The sequence below is a fragment of the Narcine bancroftii genome, chromosome 9 (assembly GCF_036971445.1).
Source record: "Narcine bancroftii isolate sNarBan1 chromosome 9, sNarBan1.hap1, whole genome shotgun sequence".
NCBI lineage: Eukaryota > Metazoa > Chordata > Chondrichthyes > Torpediniformes > Narcinidae > Narcine > Narcine bancroftii.
The window spans coordinates 94,964,219-94,988,435 of NC_091477.1; the positions used below are offsets into that span (position 1 = coordinate 94,964,219).

The window sequence follows — 24,217 nt, forward strand, 5'->3', positions numbered from 1 at the left end:
CCTAACACCATTCTATCACGTACACCCTACCAAATAATTAAGCATTATAAGGAATATACTTAATTTTCTGTCTACAAGAGATTTGACATTGAAACAGAATCATAATTGCCTAACAGCTAAAAATACATTTGATTTTGTATGGTATTGCTTTGTTTTTATAAATTAATCTCATCTTATAAGGATATAAATAGCAAACATAAACATATTTATTACTTAATACAAAAGATAGAATTACATATCAAAAGGTGACACAAAACAGTAAGGCTTTCAATATTTTTCTTGTCATACAAAGTGCCGGAAGAACAAATAGCTGATCCAAAACCTGCCATTTTGCAAATATGTCATATTTCTACCGTCTGTCTTTCAAAGGGCATAAAATTAGACAATAAGCAATAGCATTTAATTACCTGCATAAAGGTAGTTTGCATAAGAAGGATGTTTATTCTTGAAAACCTCTTTTATTTTTTCTATTTGTGTCGCATTTGGTTCCACTGCAAATGGTGTGTACATAACTGAAAATGTCTCAGCTTGTGTGATACCTTCTTCCAACATTGCCTAGTTTCATAACGTATGAACATATAAAACACAATGAAACTTCATCACATACACATCAGCAACTTGCATTTCTATAATGTTCAATGACTGCCATCACAGCTATAAGAGAAAGGGAATCTCAAGAGGACTGAGATGAACCCGTTTGAAAAATAACATCAGATTCTGTGGGATCAAGGAAACCATTACTTTTTAATTCAAGTATAAACATTCAATCTTAACTATTATGGCCCCAATACATCATCACTAATTCTTAATAAATGTTAATGATTTTCTTAGAATATAGTGGAATGAAAAGTCAATATATAGAATATGCTATTTCATTCCAGAAGCCTTGAAACTTCAAAATAAAATTGCATGGATGAAAGAATCAGAAATTACTTTCTTTTATGCAGAAGGGTAGCAGACAATTATCAGCAGCACCAAACTGGTAAGAGACAGGTGTAACATCATCCTGGAGGAATATTAATGTGTGGAAAGATCACTGAAAATAATTTAATCCTTCTCACCAGATTTCTGTTCCCTTTCATCTGCTGTAAAAGCTCAAGTTTGTGTATGATGGAGTGAAGCATGAACGTCTGCAGACGCAATGATTGTATAAAAACACAAATGCTGGAGAAATTCAGCAGGTCCCTTCATATAGCAAAGATAAAGATACACAAGAAATGTTTCGGGCCTGAGCTCTTTATCAAGTTATGAATATCAATGTTTGTATATGACCATCTGTCTTGTAACTATTTTTTCTCAAGTGGACCCCATTTGCGATTTACTTGATTGAACACTCTGAGAAGTCAGAAAGCAAACTGTAAAGACAGAATACCACTCTCTGTTCTTGTAGCCAAATAATATTAATTAGCCTAGTTTAGTGTCCCAGAACACTGACTGTCAGATTGGCAGTATTATTCACTATTGTTGGAATAAATTAAGTATTTTGCAATCAGGGAGATCCAGTTAAGGAATATAGACAATCCTGTTTCACAAAAAAAAGCTTCATAAATTAGGTTACAATTTCCAGGTCTCCTTTCACTATTAATAGACTTTTTTTTCCCCCTCTCCACAAGGTTTTAAAGAAGGGTAAGATATCACTAAAGGAAAAAGACAAGGAAGCAATGGAGATGATGATTAGGATAAAGATAACCAGATGAGGATGATTGAATTATTGACAGATGGAAGAGAGGGAAGAAATGAGACAAAAGATTGAAAAATAATTCTTAGTCTTTCCAAATGAACAAGGCTGGATAATAAAAATCACAATTAGTGTAGAAAATACTGCTGAGAAATAGGATCCATTTGAATGTGTTCTTTACATGGCATTTATATTCAAAATCTATTTTTCACACATTATGTCACACTAATGTTCATGAACAAGTTGATTAACAATCATGGGGATCTAACAGCAGATAAATGTCAAATGACACCTTTTTGAGCTTGGAGACAGAAAATAGTCATTTACATTTGCAATTACAAGGTCTGCCCCCACAAAAAATCAACAATGATATTAAAATTAAAGCACACACATTTGGACATTGATATTTTGCCTATAAATTTAGATTTTTTTTTCTGTCCCTGAACTCATTCCTACTTTTATTTACAAGTATTACTGTTAAAGATCACAGCATTTCAACATTATACAACTCTCTGTCTGCCTTCTGGTAGACAAAAGTTGAATTTCATATATGTTACGTTCTAAACATAGCATTATGTGACAATAATGAAATCTTTACCTTTAATAATGGAACCTTTAAACACGTTCTACATGCATCCCTAATCAGTCCCTGGCAATCCAAATACTTGTACAGTATATCCAATTTCTTAGAACATCTTCCAATGATTTACCTCCTACTGATGTCAGGCTCACCAGCCTATAATTTTCAAGGTTACTTTTGGAGCCATTTTTATTTTTAAACAACTTAACAATGTGAGCTACCCTCCAATCCCCCTCGGCACATCACCCATGGCTAAGGACTTTTAAAATATTTCTGCAAGGGCATCTGCAATTTCTACACTAGTTGCTCTCATGGTCTAAGGCCTGACAGAATATCTTGTCAGACCCTAGGGATTTATCCACTCTTATTTGGTTTAAGGCAGCAAACACTTCCTCCACTTCAATCTATCAGTTCCATGACCTCACTGTTTGTTTTCCTTACTTCCCTAGACTCTGTGCCAGTTTCCTGTGTAAATACTGATGAAAAAAAATTAAGATCTCCCCATCTCTTCTGTCTCCATACATCGCTGGCCATTCTGATTTTAGACTTTAAATGCAGTCTTCACATCATCTTTTACCTCCTCCTCTCCACTATCTGATCTGGCACTCCGGTTCCCATCCCCCCTACAAATTTAGTTTAAAACTCCAGTGTACCACCAGCAAACCTTCCCACAAAGATATTAGTTACCCCCCACCCCCAGTTCAGATGCAAACTGAACCATCAGAACAGGTCCCACCTTCCCAGGAAGAGACCCCAGTGACCCAGAAATCTGAAGTCCTCTCTCCTGTGTCATCTCTTTAGCCAGGAGTTAAGCTTCATATATTAAAATTCCACATGGTCTAACATTATTAACCAACTTCTGATGTGGGTCATTATTGAAAGTCTTCCAAAATATTTTACATACACCAGTTCCTTATCATCAATTTTAATAGTCATATCCTCAAATAACTATCAAATGTGATTTTCCTTTCATAAATTTAGCCCTTTTCACACTTGTATACCACTAAATTGGTCGTTCAGTGCCCTGGGATAGGAATGGGGATTTGGTTTTCCACTTGACCACTCCTAACTGGGACAATGAATGCTTTCACACTTGCAAGGAGCCATCCGTGGGATTAGGGATTACCGGTGATGTCATGACACTTTAAGCGATGGTGGACCTGCCCTAAATCCTGATCAATGTATTATGATCTTATATTTGATCAAAATTAATCATGCCTAATTATAACATAATTAAGCTTTATGCATAGCACAGCAGGAGCCCTTCAGCCTCTCTTGTTGTGTCAACCTATATAAACCTTTATAAAGGATGGTGGGAAAGTGATAGCAATAAGATCATTTTTAAACAGCGTAGGAAAATTGGTAGCGCTATAGCGCTCAATTTATATAGTGTGGGGAAGTTGGTAGTGCTATAGGGCACAATTTGTATAGCGTAAGAACGTTGGCAGCACTATTGTGTACAATTTATAAATACTGTGATGGAAAAAAATGATGGCGGACCTGCCCTCCTATGCGGCAGAGAAAGGACTGTATGCCTGGCTGTATGTACGGAGCTTCATAGAGGGATCTCTACCACATGGCATTCTGGGAAGTGAGGTCTGCCATTGCTTCCCCCCCCCACGGTCTTTATAAATTGTGCGCTATAGCACTACCAACATTCCCACACTATATAAATTGTGTGCTATTTCTATTTATTGCTATTTATTTCCTCTCTCTCTTCTCCACTGTGACTTTCCCACAGCAAAGTTTATACCTTCATTTCAAAAGCAATGGAAACAAAAAGCAAATGATGACAAGTCAGCAGGAACATGACACAGTGAGACTCAGAGATTCCAACACTTAGGACAAAAAGGTCACTGTTCTGGAGGAAGTAAATCCAAAATCCTACACTGTCAGAATAGAGGATGGTCAAATATTGAGAAGGAATCAAAAGAGCCTGCTAAAAACACCAGAGACACTGCAGGAACAGACAAATGCTGAAAATGCAACCTGCACAGCAACAGAGGAAACACCACCAGTACTAGACAGAAGTTGTCCAGCAGACCCAGCACAAAGACCTGTGTAAAGAAGATCCACATGCATTATCAAAACACCAGACAAACTGAATCACTAGAAGAAAAAAACTGCACTCTTAAAAAGTTTGTGCTGCGGATTTTTGTGTTTACATTGTATTGAACTTTAAATTGAAATATTCTATTAGTGTGTCATGCTGTTAAACATCTAAAGGAAAAGGGGATGTAATGATAGAGTGCTCGTGATAATCCTGACCACTAGAGGGAGTCGGTTGTTGCAGCTAGGAGTAGATTCAAAATGGATGCCTCCATCAGTTGTGAATACTTTAGTTAATAAATTATAATTGTTATAAAATAACCCAAGTTTCTTAATTACAATGAAAGAAACATCTCAACTGGTACACATGTTTCCATAGGACAAGAATGTTGTGTTTGTACCCCAGATGTGTCAGAAAATATTACCTCTTTATCTGAGCACATATAGCTTGAAATCTTGAAGCTCAATAATTTAGGTGCAGATCTGTATGACTTTCACTCAGGGTCTCTTGAATGGTGGAACTTTGGAGGACTCTTTATTGGTTTGATGGGGGCACACTAATGCATTTTATTTTATTACTGCAGTTTTTAATAGTTTTAATTCTTATTTGTTTACATACAGATGCTCCCCTACTTACAATGGTCTTATGATTTTTCAAAGTTATGATGGTTGGAATTTGTACTTTCAATTTCAAATTCCAATTTGTTCCTTTGCTTGCAATTTGTGGTACACCATTCACCATCTAGCAATTAATCTTAGTTCAATGCTTCAAACATTCTTCATGCCCAGTGTGTTTTCAGCTGTGCATGTTAATGGTTTTTTTTCAGTGTGGAATAAATGTACAGTGTATTCGAAATTTAATTCTAAAAAATAGTTGCTGCTGTATTCTTTTTTGACTTAAGATTTTTCCACTTTCGATGAGGTTGCCAGAATGCAACCCCATTGTAAGCTGAAGAGTATCTGTATATTATATGTTTGTTGTATCAGCTGTACAAATCCTACCAGACTGTAGTTATCATGAAATGAAAAAAGGAGGTAATGTTGAAGAGGAGGGCAGGAAAATGTAAAAGGCTTCTGTTGTAGAAAATAAATCAATACACGTTTGTTAGCATTAACAGACAAAGGAAAGTGGCTTGACATCATGTAATCGAAACTGCAAGACATAGCGAAACCGTATGCTCAGCTACAAAGATACGTAACCACACCTGCTTAGTTGACTACAAAGAGGTATTGTAAAAGACCTAATGAGAAGCAACTGGGGGATGCTCTAAGCCAAGACCACTGCACGTAGAGTATGATGTTGACCTTGAAACATTAAAGCAAATGAAACTCTGTATTTATTGAATGGGTATAGCAGAAAGAAACGAGTAGCAACAGCTACTCCTCCTTTATGCTCCCCACTCCCACTAGCGATATGCAATAAAGGTTGTTTGTGTAGCTCATTTATTCTGCTGTTCTTTTATCCTGAGGAGGTACAGTGCAGGTCAACTTTAATAAGATGGCCTTTTAGTTGTTTCTCAATTAATTAATGGTGATGTTCCATCAGCTGCTTGGCATAAAAATGAATAGTACCATAGGGATTTTTGGCCTTTCCCGCCCACTATTCAATGATTAGAGAAGCATTACCTTTCTTCCTCTTCAACATGACTTATGTTGTTCATAATGCAAGTTACAAAAAAAAAATTGAGAAACACAACCCCGACCACATCCCACCCCAAATATCCCGATCAAGGTACATTAACCAATGTTTTAAAATTCCAATGACTTTGAATATTATTTTGCTGGTATTTTCAGGGTTGTGATTGAACCAATGCTGTTTAGGCACAATAGCTTTGAAATAGTATCACATGCTCTAAAACAGCTATTTTTTGATATTATCCAAGTAGAAATGTTGTGGAGGATGGATTCATTGACTAAAAATAGCTGTTACCAAAATTGGTGATCAACTAACAGTGATGGAATGCATTACTTCCAAAGCTTAAGTTCATATTTCTTGATACATAAATGTCTGCTATGACCTGCACAGAATGCATTTTAATTTTCATTGAATGATGAGGCACTCTTCATTTCCAGTGAGTAAATTTGCCAACCAATTGATCTTGCAAATTAAAGAGGCATTCTGCTTGTTTTCTGACACAAGCAGGATTAGTCAATTTTACTCTTTTAGGTAGTTACCTGCTGGATGGTTTTGAGCTTTACATGATCAATGACTTTAAAAATGAAATTGCTGCTTAATTTAGAAAGTGTTTATTCAGCAGATAAGAAAAATCAAACCTGGAACTCTTCAGATTGTTGAAAAGCAAGGAGGGTGCAAGGACCCTACTTCTGTGGACACTTCCTGCCCTTTTTATGAATTCTGTAAAGCTCTTTTACATTGATATAAAATTCAATGCAATTGGGGTCACGTGATGTGAAGTGAGGAGTAGGACATGTCCCCGAGAGCTCCTGTATCAGGACAAAGGAAAAACACCTAAAAATGGAATTAAGAAGATATTAAAAGAATAAAACAAAAGAATAAAGCCCCTACCAGAAGACGGGAAGAAATAATGCCAAACAACAGAAAACGGCATCCAGAATAGTGTCGAACAGCGAGGGTAAAAACAGCCCACCACGACAACAGCAAAATGGCGAGGGATGCACTGAAGGTCATGGGCTCAGAGCCTCGATGGCAGCGGCTCGATGTGGGGATAGCCCCGAGAGCTTGCCCAGCAGAGTGGTAGCAGGAGAAGTCAATGATCACAAGAAAACTGTTGGTAAGGTCAGGTACTGGTTGTCGGGAGGTATCAGGCATCACCTGCCTCAAGGAGAATGGCTGGAGTGCAGGCTCAGAGCCCAGCAAAGGTTAAGGGGGCGGCAAGGGGAGGCGCAGGAGACCTTGACTCTGCAAGGGAGGTGCAGATGATCACTTCGGCAAAATTGTCTAGTGATGAGGGCAGACGTTCTGGTGAGGGGGGAGGTGAGGAACAATGAGCTCTGACAGGCAGCAGAAGAGGACAGAGAGGAATGCGGGAAGCAGTGACCCCGAGACAGAGAAGATAGCAGGCTCAACTGGGAAAGTCAGGAGTAATGGGAGTGCTGTGGAGGCTGGTGCTGTCGAAAGGGAGGATGGTACTCGGCTGCAAGAGGCGTCAGGAAGATGAGGGGGCTCAGAGCCCTCACTCTGGACAATTTTAGAGGCGATGATGAAGATGGAAAAGACTCTCTCGTTAGACTTGGGCAGGAAAGCGAGCCAGTTAAATGTTAAGTTAGACAAATGCCACTCAGTATTAGATGCTTTGCAAAGGAGGGTAACAAAATTGGAAAAAAAGAATAGGAAATAATGAGCAGATCTGGCCTTTCTCCAAGAAACACATTTAATGGAGCGGAAACACCAAAAACTAAAAAGGGGATGGGTGGGCCAGGAAATAGCCTCCTCGTTCAGCTCAAATCCGGGGGGTGGGGGGTGGCAATTCTGATAGGGAAGAGTGTGCCAATGAGAGTGCAGAATGCGATCTCAGACAGAACAGATAGATTTGTAATGGTGCACTCTCAGATATATTCAGAATCTTGGACTTAGTAAACATGTATGCCATCAATTTTGATGATGAAAAGATCATACAGGACATTTTCCTGGAATTGGCAGAAGGAAAAGAAAACATTCTGGTTGGGGGAGATTTTAATTTTTGTCTGGATCCTGCCTTAGAAAAGTCAACAAAGAAAATAATCAAAACAAAGGCAGCGAGGGCTACCTTTGATGGTATGAGGGTGCTGAAGTTGTTACACATGTGGAGGTGGAAACATCCGAGAGAGAGGGATTATTCCTTTTACTCAAAACAACATGAATCCTACTCTTGAACAGATTTTTTCCTGACTTCAACAAAGGTAGAGGGCAGGATCATGGAGACTGAGTACATAGCTAGACTTCTCTCAGATCATTCACCCCTGACATTAACGACAGAAATGACAGATAAGTAGGATAATGCATACAGATGGCGTCTTAATACCTTGCTGTTAAAGAAGCCAGAGTTTTGTAGTTTCATAAGAGCACAGATAGACATGTTCTGCGAGGCTAACTATACCTCCTTTGGGATATCCTCAAAGCGTATTTGAGAGGTCAAATAATTGGATACACCAAAACAGTTAAAAAATATGAGGGAGGTGGACAAATTAGAACAGGAAATTACTCGTCTAGAAAAGAATTTCCAAATATTGGGTTCAGAGGTCCATTACAGGGGTCTAAAAAATTTTTTTTTAAACTGAAATACAATAAACTCGAAACATATAGTATGGAAAAGGCCATAATGCGGTCAAAACAAAAATACTATGAATTTGGAGAGAGAGAGAGAGATCCCACAAAGTCCTTTCTTGGCAATTGAGAAGAGAACAGGCCTCAAGGACGATCAATGCAGTACAAACTGGGAATGGCAGGATCACCCATGAACCAAAAGAGATTTCTAATTGGGTTTATATAAATCAGAATTGACAGGGAGGCCCGATGAAGCCAGTGAGTTTCTGTCCAAATTAGAGTTACCAAATTTAGACCCAGAAGAACAGAAAGGCCTAGATCTTCCCTTTATGGAAGAAGAGATAGGGAAAGCATTGAATTCACTGCAGACTAACAAGTCTCTAGGGGAGAATGGGATTCCAACCGAGTTTTATAAGGAATTTAATGATTTATTGATGCCTCTCTATGGAGGTGGTAGACCAGGCAATGGAGACCCATACCCTCCCAGAATCTTTTTCGACAGCAATCATTATGACAATCCTTAAAAAAGACAAATATCTGCTAGCACCACCTTCTTACAGACCCATTTCACCATTAACCACAGACTGATACTTGCCAAAGCCCTGGCAAATATATTGGTGAAACATTTGCGGAAACTAATAAATAAAGACTAAATGGGCTTTGTGCAAAAAAAGAGACCGTGGATAACATTGGCAGACTTGAGTATAATGCATCTGGTGCAAACCAGAAACGAGAGGGGTTTAGCTGTGGCCCTGGATGCGGAAAAGGCATTTGACAGATTGGAGTGGTATTTATTATTCAAAATGTTGGAAAAGTTGGGGTTAGGGCCAACTTTTATAAATTGGATAAGAGCACTGTACCATGCACCCAAGGCTAAAGTTGTGACCAACAGACAAATTTCTCCAGCTTTTCCATTGATCACATCAAGTAGACAAGGGTGCCCGCCATCTCCAGTCCTGTTTGTACTAGCCATGGAACCACTAGCTGAAGCCATTTGCCAGAATCCAGACATCAAGGATTTTAGAGCATGGCAGGAAGAACATAAAATTAATTTATTTTCCAATGATGTACTGACGTATCTGACAGACCTGCAAACTCGTTGTCCAAGCTACAATCTGCTCTGGAGGACTATGGAGAGATCTCCAGCTACAAGGTCAACTGGGACAAGAACAAAACTATGCCATTTACTAAGGGGCATTACAATAAAATGGTTATTGAAAGTGACTATAAAATGGGATTAGATATCAGAATATTGTCAGAATAGACAATAACTAGAATAATTTATATAAAATAATTTATACCCCCTTTCTTGGGAAAATTGAGGAGGACTTAAGTAGATGGATGTCCCTGTCCATAACTTTAGTGGGCACGGTCAACTGTGTTAAAATGAATGCGTGGTCGAGACTTCAGTACCTCTTCTAAACACTGCCTGTGGCGTTGCCCTGGGGATTTGTTCAAAATTTGCTCCAACAATCAAGAACATTTTTATGGAATGGAAAGGGAGCCAGGGTCTCTATGGAAAACCCTGATATACGTCGTATAACTTTGTTGAATTTTGTAATTGTGATTAATTAAGTGTTAAATGTAGGGGGAGGGAGATGAAAAGGGCTTGAACTCTGCAGAAAACTATAAAATGGCTAATTGTGAATTGTAGTCAATGATGATACTATTAACATTGACACTGATAATGTAGATAACTGAGTTTGTTTGGAAAATCATAAATAAAATATTCAAAAAAGATTCAATGCAGTTTATTATATCTATACATTCAACAACAACAACTTCTAGAGTTTTCATAGACTTCAGCTCAGCGTTCAAAATCAATATTCCCTCAAAGGTGGTCAACAAGCTCCAAACCCTGGGCCTCTGCATCCGTCTCTGCAACTGGATCCTTAACTTCATCGGAAGATACAGTCAGTATGAATTGGAAACTATGTCTCCTCCTCACTATCAACACAGGCACACCTCAAGGATGTGTGCTTAGCCCATTGCTCTACTCATTCTACACTAATGACTGTGTGATCAGGCACAATTCTAATGCTATCAACAAATTTGCAGATTACACCATGGTTGTTGAGAAAAATCACAAAATGATGAAGCCTACAGGAAGGAGATAAATCAGTTCATTGAGTGGTGTCACAACAACAACCTTGCATTTAACATTAACAAAACCAAGGAGATGATTATGAACTTCAGGAGGAAGTCAGGAGAACACAAAGCAGTCTTCATCGAGGGCTAATTAGTGGATTTGGTCAAGAACTTCAAATTCCTGGGTTTCAAAATCTCCGAGAATCTGTCCTGGATTCTCTACGTTGGTATAATCATGAAGAAGGCTCACCAGGAGCTAGACTTTGTGAGGTGTTTGAGGAGATTTAGTATGTCACCGAAGACTCTCGAAAACTTCTGCAGGTCTACCATGGAGAGCATTCTGGCTGGTTATATCACTGTCTGGTATGGAGGTGCCAAAGCTTAAGACAAGAAAAAACTCGAGGGTTGTTTACTTGACCTTCGACATCACAGGTACCAGACTTCACTTCATCGAGGACATCTACAAGAGGCGGAATCTTAAGAAAGCAGCCCGCCCCCCTCTTCAATGACCGCCAACACCCAGGTCATGCCCTCTTCACTATGCTACCATTGGGTAAAAAGTATAGGAGCCTGAAGATAAGCACTCAGCGGAGCTACGATAACTTTTTCCCTGCTGCCATCAGATTCTTGAATGATCAATAAACCAAAGACACTGTCTTACTTTGACTTTTCTTAAACTATTTTTATTAGGTGGTTTATATAAATGTTGGCTCTGTGATCTGCCACAAAACAACAAATTTTGTGACTTGTTCATGTCAGTAAATTCTAATTCAATCATGAATTTATCCACTTCCTCCATCTTCTGCACTGAATAACTGACATTGCTTTGCTCTTTAGATGTTGATTTTCAAAGAGACTGCCCCATGGTTTAGCCTACTCCACTCCCTGCCAAATGTTCTGTTCAAGCCAACTCCCCCCCATTGCCTTCCACCCCATTGAGTTACTGCAATATTATTAAATATAAAACTTATGCTATGCATTTCAAAGTAATACCTTACTCTTCCAATATCAAACTGGTGTTTTAGAAAGCTTACAGCACTATCAACTAAATGAGCCATCACTGTGGCAGAGCTCTGCAACATCAAGCTTATATTCCAATAATAATATAGGTAATTTCTCTTTCACTTCTCACCTGCCAATATAGCTTGACATATTTGCTAATGTTCTGTTCCTTTCCTCCATGCAACCAATAAACGTAATCAGCAATCATAGCACTTCTGATGGTAAAATAGAACATATAAAGCAATATTATACCCAGTACTTAAACCTGTAATTGTATAGATATTTGACTGGTGTTTTTAGGAAGTGTATTTTGTGAAGCAATTCACCTTAATCTACCATATGGATATAATCAAACTGACAGTAAGAGTCATTTTGTCAGTAAAACAAAACAAATTGTAACCATGTGACATATATAATTTTCAGACAAAAGATTAGTCAATAAAATATTAATGGCAATCAGACTTATTAATCATTCCATGCCAAACATAAATATTACCAGAAGCAACTCTGAACATTGAAAAGACAATTGGCATTAATTTAAGGCATGTTTGGCTTTTTTTCCCCCAATATTGATTTTTTTCAATGATGATTTTTGCAAACATTTGGAGCCTGAATATCTCTGACTTCATGTCTTGACTCACATTGCTGTGGACTTGAATCGTCAAGTCACTTTTATTTATTGTTCATACCATGCTCACACAGTAAAGACAGATAGTTTCTCCAGGACTAGGGAGCATATTTACATAAATATAAATTAGCATGAACAACAAAATAAATCATGACTGGCTATTAGTATCAATACAGTAGTCTCCAGGTTATATTCATTTACATTAATATAAATATAATGTGAACAACAAAAGAAAACATGATTAGGATGTTAGCATCAACACAGTAGTTCCCAGGTGTCTGGCGATTAGAAGTTTATGAAGCTGGAAAGATGGGTTCAAGGCAATAGAAGGAGCAACACTGCTTGGCAAGAGAGGGAGTGATTACAGCACAATCTTTAACTATGGAGGAACAGCCCTGCTTCATATTCAAGTACCATATTTCAAACATTAACCTTTGAGTATGAGGCAGTCTGAATGTTTGAGGCACAAATATACTTCCCTACTATACTCTGCACCCACAACTGTTACAGCTAAATATAATTCCAACTTCAAATTTGCCAATGTAACCATAATAAATCAAATCAATTGATCAAATAGTGACAAGTCAGAATTCAAGAAAGAGATTGAAAGTCTCGTGGCATGATGCTAAGAAAACAGCATTAATAAGAGAGATCATTGACTTCAGAATGGGAGAGGGTGCAGAGTCTACACCCCTGTACACACTAATGGCACTGAAGTCAAGAGTAGACAGCTTGAAATTCTAAGGAATAAATATCTCCAATGTCCTGATCTGGGAAAAGCACATTAATGCAATAGTCAAAGAGCACACAATGCCTCTACTTTCTGAGAAGACAAAGTAGGAAAGTTCAGCATGTCTCCTGGTTTCTCAACAACTTTTACAGGTGGACCATCAAAATTAGACATGCTGGATGCTTCACATGGTATGGTATGAACTCCTCTGCTCGAAATCATTTGAAGCTACAGAAGGTAGTGAATTCAGCTCAGAACACAATGCAAATATCCTTCCCCTCCATGAACTCCATCTATATCTCCTGCTGCCAATGAACGGCAGCCAAAGTACTGAATCACCCATTAAAGCACAAACTCTCATCAGGGAGAAGACTCAAGAATGTGAAAAGCTTGTAGCCATCAGGCTCCTGAATGAACCACCTGACATGACATGCTGCCCCTTGGGATGAATATGTGGCTTGAGAAGTGACAAGAGGGACTCATAAGTTACAAGAATTGGTTCAAGGGGAGGTGTGACCAGAGCAATTGGATAGTTTACATCTCAGCAGAACGGGAATCAGTATCCCAGAGGAAGGTAAGTGGGGGGTCAGGGGAGGTGGTGGTGGGAAGGATTTAAACTAATATGGAAGGGGGAATGGAAACCAATGCAAAAGGAATGAGGAAAGTAAAATGGAGATAAACAAAGTTAAAAAAGAGATGGCAAAAAAAAATCAAATGTAAGAGACTAAAAGAGCCAAATGACAACCAGATTATAAAATGTCAATGAGCACAAGTGCATTTTATCTGAATTGCAGTAATTTTCTAGGTAGTGGCATAAATCAATACAAATGAGTCCGATTTAGAGGCAATGACAGAAGTGTTGTTGTAGGGCAGCAATGATTGGATATCAAGTATTTCAAAAGGATAGGCTACATTAGCAAGGCATGGAGGATGTCACAGAAATCAAATGCCACACAACGAAGGCTAACCATAAACCATGTTCATGCACTTCTCAGAGCTTGAGATGACAGACACGCCAAATCTACCATATGGGTCACCCCAGCGGTGAGTGGCATCAACTGGCTTTTCATCCTGGTGTCCTGGTCAGGCCCAACTCACCTCCACGCAAGTGACACAGACAGATCCTCAGTGCACCTTTCTTTAAATTTAAACTTAAAACTGACAAAATTTAAATTCAAACCCCGGTCACTGGCATTGTAACAGTGTTGCATTAGCCACTACGCTAATTGTGCTGCTGTTGTAATTAACCACCCTCGCCGTACCTACCCCAAGTTTCCAGATAAAGCCTTTTACTAATAAAAATAAAAGCTCTTACCAAGCAGGGAAAGGGAGACACTTTGTGGGAGTTTCCCCAGCAGCGAGCAGCCCTGGCCAGCCTGGGCTCTGCCATTTTGTTCAAACACAACTTCATTAAGCCAAACACGCCTTAAATTAATGCCAATTGTCTTTTCAGGACAGGAAACAAGTTGGGACTAGATCCACCAGGGCTGAACTCCTGTGCCATCTGGAAACAAAGCACCAGGTTGAGGAACAGCTCCTTCTCACAAGCAGAGACACTGCTGAGTGACTGCGAAAACAACTCTCCATTACTCTACTACAGAATTTATAAAGAATATTTATTTTAATATATGCACAAGTACTCCCCAACTTGCATCCTATGCAACTTAGTTCATCTGGATGAAAAATCTTTTAAAATATAAAATTTACATGGATTATGTTGTATTTGATAAACTATAACAGGGATACAGGACATGCAAGAGCCAAAATGTATGTACTTACCTTGTTAGTCGGTGTCCCGGGATCTGTCGGCTGGACGTGGATATCTTGATTCCTGTGCGCATGCACAAGTCTTTGGTTGGCGGATGTGTGGTGGGTTCACATATTGGAATTCGGTGGCACATGCATGAGTAAAGAGCGCAAATTCAATTTCTTTAGGGTGATTAACTCTTGCACATGTGCCAACCAAACTACTCTGCATGGACCCATCACACTTGTGCCAACCGAAAACTCGCGCATACGCTAAGAATCAAGATGGCTGTGCCCAGCCTAGAGACTCTGGGATGCCAACTAACAAGGTAAGCATGGACCAGAATGAGGAAACATTTGCCAAGGTTGATCAATAAATTCAGGAAGTTTTAAGTTGTTATAGTCAAATCTACGATGAAAAAAAATTTGATTAAAAAGTTTGCTTTAAGGCTTCGGTACTCCATGCACATGGGCAAAATTCCAACTTGCGTCCATTTCAGGATATGACCGCTCCTTCAGACCCAATTATGGGTCATTAAGTCAGTGAGTACCTGTACATATGTATTGTGTATATGTATTGTTTGTCTGCATGCTTGTTATATCTGTATGTGTATTTTGTATTGTTCTCTACCTTAGACTGTAGAATGCTATTTCATCAGGTTGTACTGGTACAATTGGATGACAAATGAACGAAGGGGTAGCTTTTGAGTCCATGATGAGATCAAGGTGATATTGAGAAATTATACAAGCCACAAGGAGCAAAATGTTGAATCAATCTGGGCAGAAATTAGGAATAACAAGGGGGAAAAGGTATAATAGGAGTAGTCTACAGGTCATCAAATAATATTATGGTGGCCGATGCAATAAAGAAATAACTAACGCACATTAGTTGTCTTAGGAAATTTAAACTAACATATTGATTGTTTAAATCAAGTTGGTTGAGGCAGCCTTGAGAAGTTCATTGATTGCACCATTCTTGAACAGCATGTTACAAAAGCCTCAAGGGAGCATGATACCTTAGATCTGGCCCCGTATAAGATGCAAAATTAATAGCCTCTTAGAAATCCTCTCAGAAAGAGGGACGTCAGTATAGTTGAATTGTTAATACAGATGAAGGGTGAGACAGTAAGATCCAAAACAAGTTATGCCTATGCAAAAGAGACTACAATGGGATAAGGGATGAGTTGGATAACTTAGACAGGGAGCACAGGGTTAGACAACTGAAGAAGAGTGGAGGACTGTTAGTGATTTTTCACAGTCCTGATCAAATGTATATTCCAATTAAAAACAAGAACAGTAAGGGTAGAGACCATAAGGAAAGGAAGGCATAAAATTAAAACCAAGTCACCATTTTCTGACATTTAATTAACCAGAAACTCAAACATCCAGCAAAAAAAAACTTCGAGGAAATAAATAAACATGAATTTAAAATAAATAAAGTTTTAAATAAATGTTTAAAATTGTAAAAGTAAAAATTATCTGAAACAACACACAGCCCCTTGGGAGCAAAAATTCAGCCAGTGAATGCCCCATTTGTGCCTTGCCCGGAAAAGCTGATTTGAATAAACTTTTAATGAAGTTGTGTTTGAACAAAATGGCAGAGCCCAGGCTGGCCAGGGCTGCTAGCTCCTGGGGCAACTCCCACAAAGTGTCTCCCTTTCCCTGACTGGTAAGAGCTATTATCTTTATTAGTAAAAGGCTTTATCTGTAAACTTGGGGTAGGTACGGCGAGGGTGGTTAATTACAACAGCAGCACAATTAGCGTAGTGGCTAATGCAACACTGTTACAATGCCAGTGACCGGGGTTTGAATTTAAATTTTGTCAGTTTTAAGATTTTGTCAGTTTTAAGTTTAAATTTAAAGAAAGGTGCACTGAGGATCTGTCTGTGTCACTTGCGTGGAGGTGAGTTGGGTTGAGCTGAGGGCCTGACCAGGACACAAGGATGAAAAGCCAGTTGATGCCACTCACCGCTGGGGTGACTCTCCCAAAGTGTATCCCTATCAGGTAAGAATCTATATCTTTATTAGTATTAGGTACATTAGTAAGGCTTTATCTATAAGTTTGGGGTAGAGGGCATTAATTATGATGGTGGCACAGTGTAGTGTCTAGCGCAACATTGTTATAGTGCCAGTGACTGGGGTTCGAATTTCAATTTAAATTTCGCAAGTTACGAGAATTACTTGATTAAAGTGAACTTTATATATTTAAAGACTACAATGTTGATTTTTTCCATTACTTTACATTTTGCACTGTCTTTTGTCTTTTAAATGGTGTATTCTTTATGCAGGTATATTAGGCATTGTAAGAGTGAGTCTCAGTTAAACAGAAAATTTGCATTTCTGGAATCCACGATCCATACAGGTGCTAGATAATGGAGATTTAACTGTACATTCAATTTGGCCAAGGGGAAGTGGGAAACTACAAGTTCTGAAAAACTTTAAAAAGCAGCAAAAATATTAAAGCAGATAGTAAAAGTTTTTTTGAAATGTATAAAGCAGAAATTAAATAAATAGGTTGATTAGAAGATGAGATGGGTAAATTAATAATGGATACTGCAGAAATGGCACTGGACTATTGTGTCAGTCTTCACAGTGGAAAACAGGCAACATGCCCAAGATTGATGTTATGGAGGCGCTGGGAGATGAGAATCACAAATGCAATAACATCATTTCAAGGGGATAATTGCCTTGAATCAGTTCAATAAACAGCCAACATCTCCAGAGCGAGAATACAAATGGACAGTATCTATTGTGAAGGTGTCTTTCTTGGGCCAGTTGTTTGCCTGTCGACAAACCAATTCCTACATCTGAATTTACCCTTGTTCCATGTGCAAGTTATTTTTAGTGTTTCAATGAGTTACCACTCTAATATAATCACTATTTTACATTTCCAGAATCTCACTTACCTTGCAGCTTCGGTATATCGCTCTAAACAACGGAAGACAGCAGCTTGGCGAAGGTGATTACGGAAGTTAATTGGATTCAGTAAAATGCTCCTAAGAAATACCAGAAAATTCCAAATTAGCCTGACCAATAAATCATTTGTAGATTTTATGAAGCCAGTTAATTTTGCAGCAATAGTGATTTAAAATTCATTGTGCTAAAAGCCTCCACAAGAATACAGCAATATTTCATCTTTGTTTAGGAAGAAAATAATATTTAAATATCATTGGTTTAACTAAATGACATATTCAAAGAGCATCAATTATTCCTGTCCAAAGACTTTCTGCATCAGGCAATGCATCTTTAACTCTTCCATTTGTTTAACTTGTGTTCAGTCAACACTAATCGCTGCTTACAAACACAATTTTACTAATTAATGGGAAACCTCAAATGGCACAACATTCACTACAATGGAGTGTTTGATTTACTATTACTGTTGACCGTGGTAGACATGTAGTACTAGCCATAATGGTCTCAGATGTGGAAGTGGTCTTTAACCTAATTCTGATATCTCTAGCAGGCAAATCCTTTTTCACAAGGTGTGAGGTATGGAGTAGCAGCATAAATATTGTTATTTTGATCTACATGGGATGAAAAACTGTCTACAATTATAACAGGTGATGTTGGAAATATTCAGCAGTTCATGCTGCACATTTGGAGGTAGCAAGAAAAGTTTTTATTTTAAAGATAGACTTTACATGATTTTACCAGTTTGAAGAATGTCTGACATCTTGGCATTGGCCATTTACACACAAATGACCAAAACTCTAAATCTCTGTTTCTTTACAGGAGTTTAGGCAGCATACGAGAAGTGCAGCAAGAGGCTGGACTTGCAATGCCATTGTGATGATGTCCTATTCATTAACCCATTGTTCATGGAATGCCTACAGTTCAATTTCGACTGCAGGCATTCCTGGAAATTGACAAGGGGTCTAGGAGGTAAAATGTCAGAATGGGAATGGCACCCTCATTCCCGTTCCGAGCTTTTTACACAGCATGAATTCCAGGAAAATGGGAATAATTTCCTCGAACTTAACGAACGTGTAAAAAAAAAAGTTAATTGATGCGCTATCAACAATTCGAAAGACTGATATTACAGAACAGCTTTTATTTACAATAAACATGAAAGTCACCCATTTGCTGTGACCCAGGCTTTCTGAGAAGAAGTTATGATGTTGGAGTCTTTATACAGGGTCAAGAGGGAGGAGCCAGGTAAATGAGTGTAAAGCAGTTCACCACATTTACCCCTTGTTTTTTATTTTTATTTTGCCCAACAGGATGATGTGCAGCACAAAGTATTTCAGGATAAGTCTGTCTGGAGGCCTGGTCTTCCCTTGTGACCAGCGGAAATTTGGTTGTTGTGCTCTAACGGGGGTCATTGGTGAGTCCTGGACCTTCAGTGCTCTGTCAACTGGAGTGACTGGGGCAGGGGTGGAGTTAGGGTGCAATGGTATACAGAGTGTGTCCATGAAAGGGTTGGGGGGGGGAAAGGTGCTGTTTGATGGGTATGCTCCTCAGGTGCCCACATGCATGCAAGGTTCTGGATGGAGATATCTACCTATCTAGGTAGGCCACGTAAACATATTGGGTGTTCGCATGGAGGAGCTGGACCCTTTTGACCAGTGGGTCGGTTTAATGGCACCTCACGTGCTTCCATAGCAGGACCAGCCCTGGGAACATGAACCATGATGGCAGGGTGGCCCTCAGCGTGAACTTCCTGGGGAAGGAGAAAATTTGATCATGAGGGTTAGCATTGGTGGCGGTACATAACAATGACCTTATTGTGTGGAGTGACTCGAGAAGGACCTCGTGCCTGTGAGAGATTGGCAGCCCCCTGGACTTAAGGTCAAGATGGCCTTCCATATGGTGGCATTTTCCCTCACCACCTGGCTGTTCCCTCAGAGGTTGTAACTAGTAATCCTGCTGGTGGCAATACCTCTGACCAGCAGGTATTGGCACAGCTCGTCACTCATTGGTCACTGTTGGCATACGATGGGTATCCAAACAGGGTGAACAAGTTGCGCAGTGCCCGGAGAACCATGGTGGTGGTCAGGTCTAGGTTTTGAGGTGGTATATCTGGGCATTGGCACATGTTCCTCTGGACAGGGAATCTGGGGGCTTGTTTAGCTTCCCCAGCCGATACAGGATATTGTAGTTATAGGTGGAGAGTTCGATTTTCCACCTCAAAATTTTATCATTCTTTATCTTACCCTGCTGTTTGTTGTTAAACATGAATGCCACAGCTTGTTGGTCCATATGCAGGGTAAAACGTCTGCCGGCCAGGTAATGCCTCTAGTGCTGGCCTGCCTCAACTATTGCCTGAGCCTCCTTCTGAACGAAGGAGTGTCAGAATTCAGGGCTTTGGAGAGTACAGGAGAAGGCGGCCACGGGTCAACCTACCTGATTAAGGGTGGTGGCCAGGGCAAAAATTGAGCGCATCGCAATCCACTTGAAATGGGGCAGATTTATCCAACGTGTATGTTGAAGCTTTGGCAATGTCTTCTTTTATAAGACAGAAGGCTTTCTGGGCCTCTCATCATGTGGGGTGGGGGGGTATGGGGGGAAAGGACGTGAACTTGAAAAAGGGCGTGGGCTTTGTCCACATAATTAGGGACCCAACTGAGCATAGTAGGAAAAGAACCCCTAGCACCTTTTCAGGGCCTTGAGGCTGTGGGGAGGGGAAGCTCTAGAAGGGGCATAGGCAGTCAGGGTCGGGGCCAATGACTCCATTCTCCACAACACAGCAAAGGATTGCAAGGCAGGTAGTGCAGAAAACACATTTATCCCTGTTGTAAGTTAGGTTTATACATTTGGCAGTTGTGAGGAATTTCTGGAGGTTGGCATCCTGGTCTTGCAGATCAGGACATTATCCAGGTTGGGGAAGGTGGCACACAGGTCATTTTGGTCTACCATTTGGTCCATCTCCTGCTGGTAGACAGAGTAACACCGAAGGAGTCCCTCAGGAATTGGTAGAGGCGGCCATCTGCCTTGAAGGCGGTGTACGAGCAGTCTTCCAAGCAGATGAGGAGCTGGTGGTAGGTGGATTTCAGGTCTATTGTGAACACACGATAATGGGCCATTTGATTGACCATATCCACAATGTGAGGTAGGTGATAATGCATCCAGATGTGTATAGCAGCTAAGGGTCTGACTATAATCAATCATCATTCTGTTTTTACCCCCATTCTTGACTACCACTGCTTGAGTTCTCCACAGGCTGGTACTGGCCTCTATGATCCCCTCATTCAACAGTCACTCCACTAACACTTTAATAAACACTGCAGCATGATGAAGAGTTTAAAATACTTGTAAGTCGTTCCCTGCATGGACAATGTTACAGTGGTGTAGCTGCGGATCTTGGTTGAGTGGGACTTTGAGGCCAGGGCAACCTTATAGCTTACTGACCTTGCTTTAAGGGAGTAACGCTGCACGGTATTGGGGTGAATAAAACTCTGTGTTCCTGCTATCAAAAAGGCATCTTGCCACCTGATTGTTGATTGAGGTATCCATCATTGTCCAGGAGAGTTGATGTGAGCTGCTTTGATCCAATACCATGGAGGCCAGTGTCGGTTCATGATCTGGCCCATACTGACTCAGTCTGGGAGCATAATAGCAATGCCCATGCAGTGGTATGATTATCCCCAGGAGTTGGTGGCATCCAAGATGGCGGCCCCATGTCGTGGTGTGGTCATCTCTGGAAGATGCTGGCAGCCAAGATGCCGGCTCCCATACTGCACAAGCGATGGCACTGGGACTGAAAGATGGCTGTGACATACCTTCACATAGTGTCCCTTCTTTCTGCACTTCGAGTCGTGTCTTTCACTGGGCAGCGTTTTCAGAGATGCTTTGGTTGGCTCTAAAGGTAGCACTTAGGGTGTTCCTGGGAGACTGTGGCTGTAGTGGGCTTACTCATCAGATGCGGTAGCGGACTGCTGGCCTGAAAACCCGTGTCCCAAAATGATGGCTCCCTTGCCATTTGCCGAGTAAGCTTCCATTTTATCGAGGGCAATCTCCAGCGATTTCATGAGGTTGATCGCCCCTTTCAAGTCCAACTTACTCTGCTCAAGTCATCTCTGGAGCATGTAGTCTGACCCAAGACCTGCAACATAGGCATCCTGAATCATGTCCTCCATGCATTGGGCAGCTGACATTGACATCAACGCTCATGTGAGTCCCCGCAGGCCCAGAAGAACTCATCACTTTATTCACCTGGTCACTATCAGCAGGTAGCCAGCATGTGCCTAGCATATATTTCATTGATTTTCTCCCTGTAGTATGTCCATTGCCTCCCCATACATTGAGTTCCTAATCATCAGGAACACTCGATGTCCAACCTGGAAGAGTAGGTACAGCTTGATGGCCTCCGTGGCCACAATTCCGGAGGTATTTTACAGAAAGATCTCAAATCAGCGTTGCCAAAGTTCAAAGCACTCTGAGGCTTCTGGCGATTATGGGTTAATCACCATCTTATCAGGCTTCAAGAGTTTTTCCATCATTGGAAAAAAAATTATAAATAAGATTTATGTGCTATCAATAACTCAAAAGACTTGAGTTACAGAACAATAGGCTTTTATTTACAATAAACATGAAGGTTATCCTGTTCAGTGACCCACACTTTCTGGGGAGGGGTTATGGCATTGGAGCCTTTATACAGGGTCAGGAGGAAGGAGCCACAAGTAGTCACAGAACAGGGCTGAGTCAGATAAATGAGTGTACAGCAGTTCACCACATTAACATTTCAGGTTGATGAACTTCCATCAATTTTCTAACCATTGGGTCAATTACTTTTCATTTGACCCAATGGCAGTAAAGGAATTTACCTCCCCATAAACATTGCATGGTTTGAGTATTTTTACATTTTGCTTTATTTTAAATTTCCAGCATTTGCACATTTGATTTCCACTCCTAAATATGTTAAGGAGGGTTTACAAAATATTCACAAGGATTTTTCCAGGACTGGTGAGACTGGAGCAAAAGTAGCTGAGGGGTGACATGAAATTATCCAAGGGATATCGATATCGATGGTTACTTTTGAAAATATTTATTCCATTGCTAGGAAGCCCAAAATGAAAGGGCATAGGTTTAAGGTGACAGGAAAGATTTAAAAAGGGGCCTAAAAGGCAAGTATTTGCACAGAAGATGGTGACCATTCAACGAGGAATATAGGCCAAAGGCAGACAAATGGAACTCGCTTGGGAAGGCATCTTGGGCCGAACAGCCCGTTTCCATACTGTAAAAGTCTATGATTCTAAGAAGCTGGGGTTTTTTAAAAAATATATAAAAACACAGTGTTTGGAAGAACAGATTACCTTGCTGGAATACTTTAATAAAAAATTGAATGCAGATAATCTTCAGCTCACAGGAGTAATTTAAACAGGGAGAAAATCATGGGGTTGGCTTATTTTTTTTCTCAGAATGGTTTTCACAGAATAATTCTGTTGCTTAGCTTCTCCTTCTCTCTTAATGTAAGGGGCGCCTGGCTACACTTTGTCTGCCTTACAGCAGGCAGGCAATTTTGTGTCATAATATTTCTTGTTTTGCACTATTATATGGCAATAAAGGAATCTTGAATCTTAAAATTTATGTGGTAACATATTAAATCCTGCCTTACCATAATATGAAAGGCCCTTTTCATTGAGAAAATTGTCTGCATTGAACAATTACAGGCAAGATTATAACTTATTATGGAAATAAACTTAAATGCTTTATTTTTAAGGCTATGAAAGCACTTTTACATTAATTTATAATTTAAATCAAAAATCAATCATTGGACTCCTCAGTTATATTAATTATTTCACTACACAGATATAAACAAAAATAAAACTATTCATAAACTGATAATATTTGAACCATATCTGAAAAATAATTTTGAGGAAATAACATTGTATTTTATAATATCTGATAAAAATCAAAGAGAAAATGTTATTTTTAAAAATATTGTTTTTTATTTTTCACACTATGAACCATATTAACCAAAATACACACAATCATTTCCCTCTTGAATATACAGCGTCATTTTCTCCCCTTTTCCCCCCCCACCTCCCTTCCCTCCCAACCCATTAAGCGTTCTACATATACAATACAATAAACCCATTAAACAATGTCATCACACAATGGAAATAAACAAAAAAATTGTGTCATCTACTTTTACACACTGGGTCAGTTCATTTAGTCTTCTTCTCATTTTATCATTTTAGGGGATGGAGGTCCACAGTAGGCCCTCTCTGTTGTGTTCCATGTACGGTTCCAAAATTTGTTCAAATAATGTGACTTTATTTTTTAAATTATATGTTATTTTTTCCAATGGAATACATTTATTCATTTCTATGTACCATTGCTGTACTCTCAGGCTCTCTTCTGATTTCCAAGTTGACATTATACATTTTTTTGCTACAGCTAAGGCTATCATAATAAATCTTTTTTGTGCTTCATCCAGTTTGAGGCCTAATTCTTTACTTCTTATATTACTTAGAAGAAAGATCTCTGGATTTTTTGGTATGTTGCTTTTTGTGATTTTATTTAATACCTGGTTTAGATCTTCCCAAAAC

At 39.5% G+C, this 24,217-nt stretch overlaps 1 protein-coding gene across 1 annotated transcript in view; it reads right to left on the reverse strand.

The window, feature by feature from the left end:
- LOC138742473 (spermatogenesis-associated protein 16-like) overlaps positions 1-24,217 on the reverse strand; it is a 74,159-nt gene that overhangs the window by 33,126 nt on the left and 16,816 nt on the right. The window contains exons 4-6 of the mRNA XM_069896949.1: positions 17,633-17,722; positions 11,753-11,837; positions 408-555 (exon numbers count right to left, since the gene is read on the reverse strand). Coding sequence (XP_069753050.1) covers positions 408-555; positions 11,753-11,837; positions 17,633-17,722 — 323 coding nt within the window. The remainder of the gene's footprint in view (positions 1-407; positions 556-11,752; positions 11,838-17,632; positions 17,723-24,217) is intronic.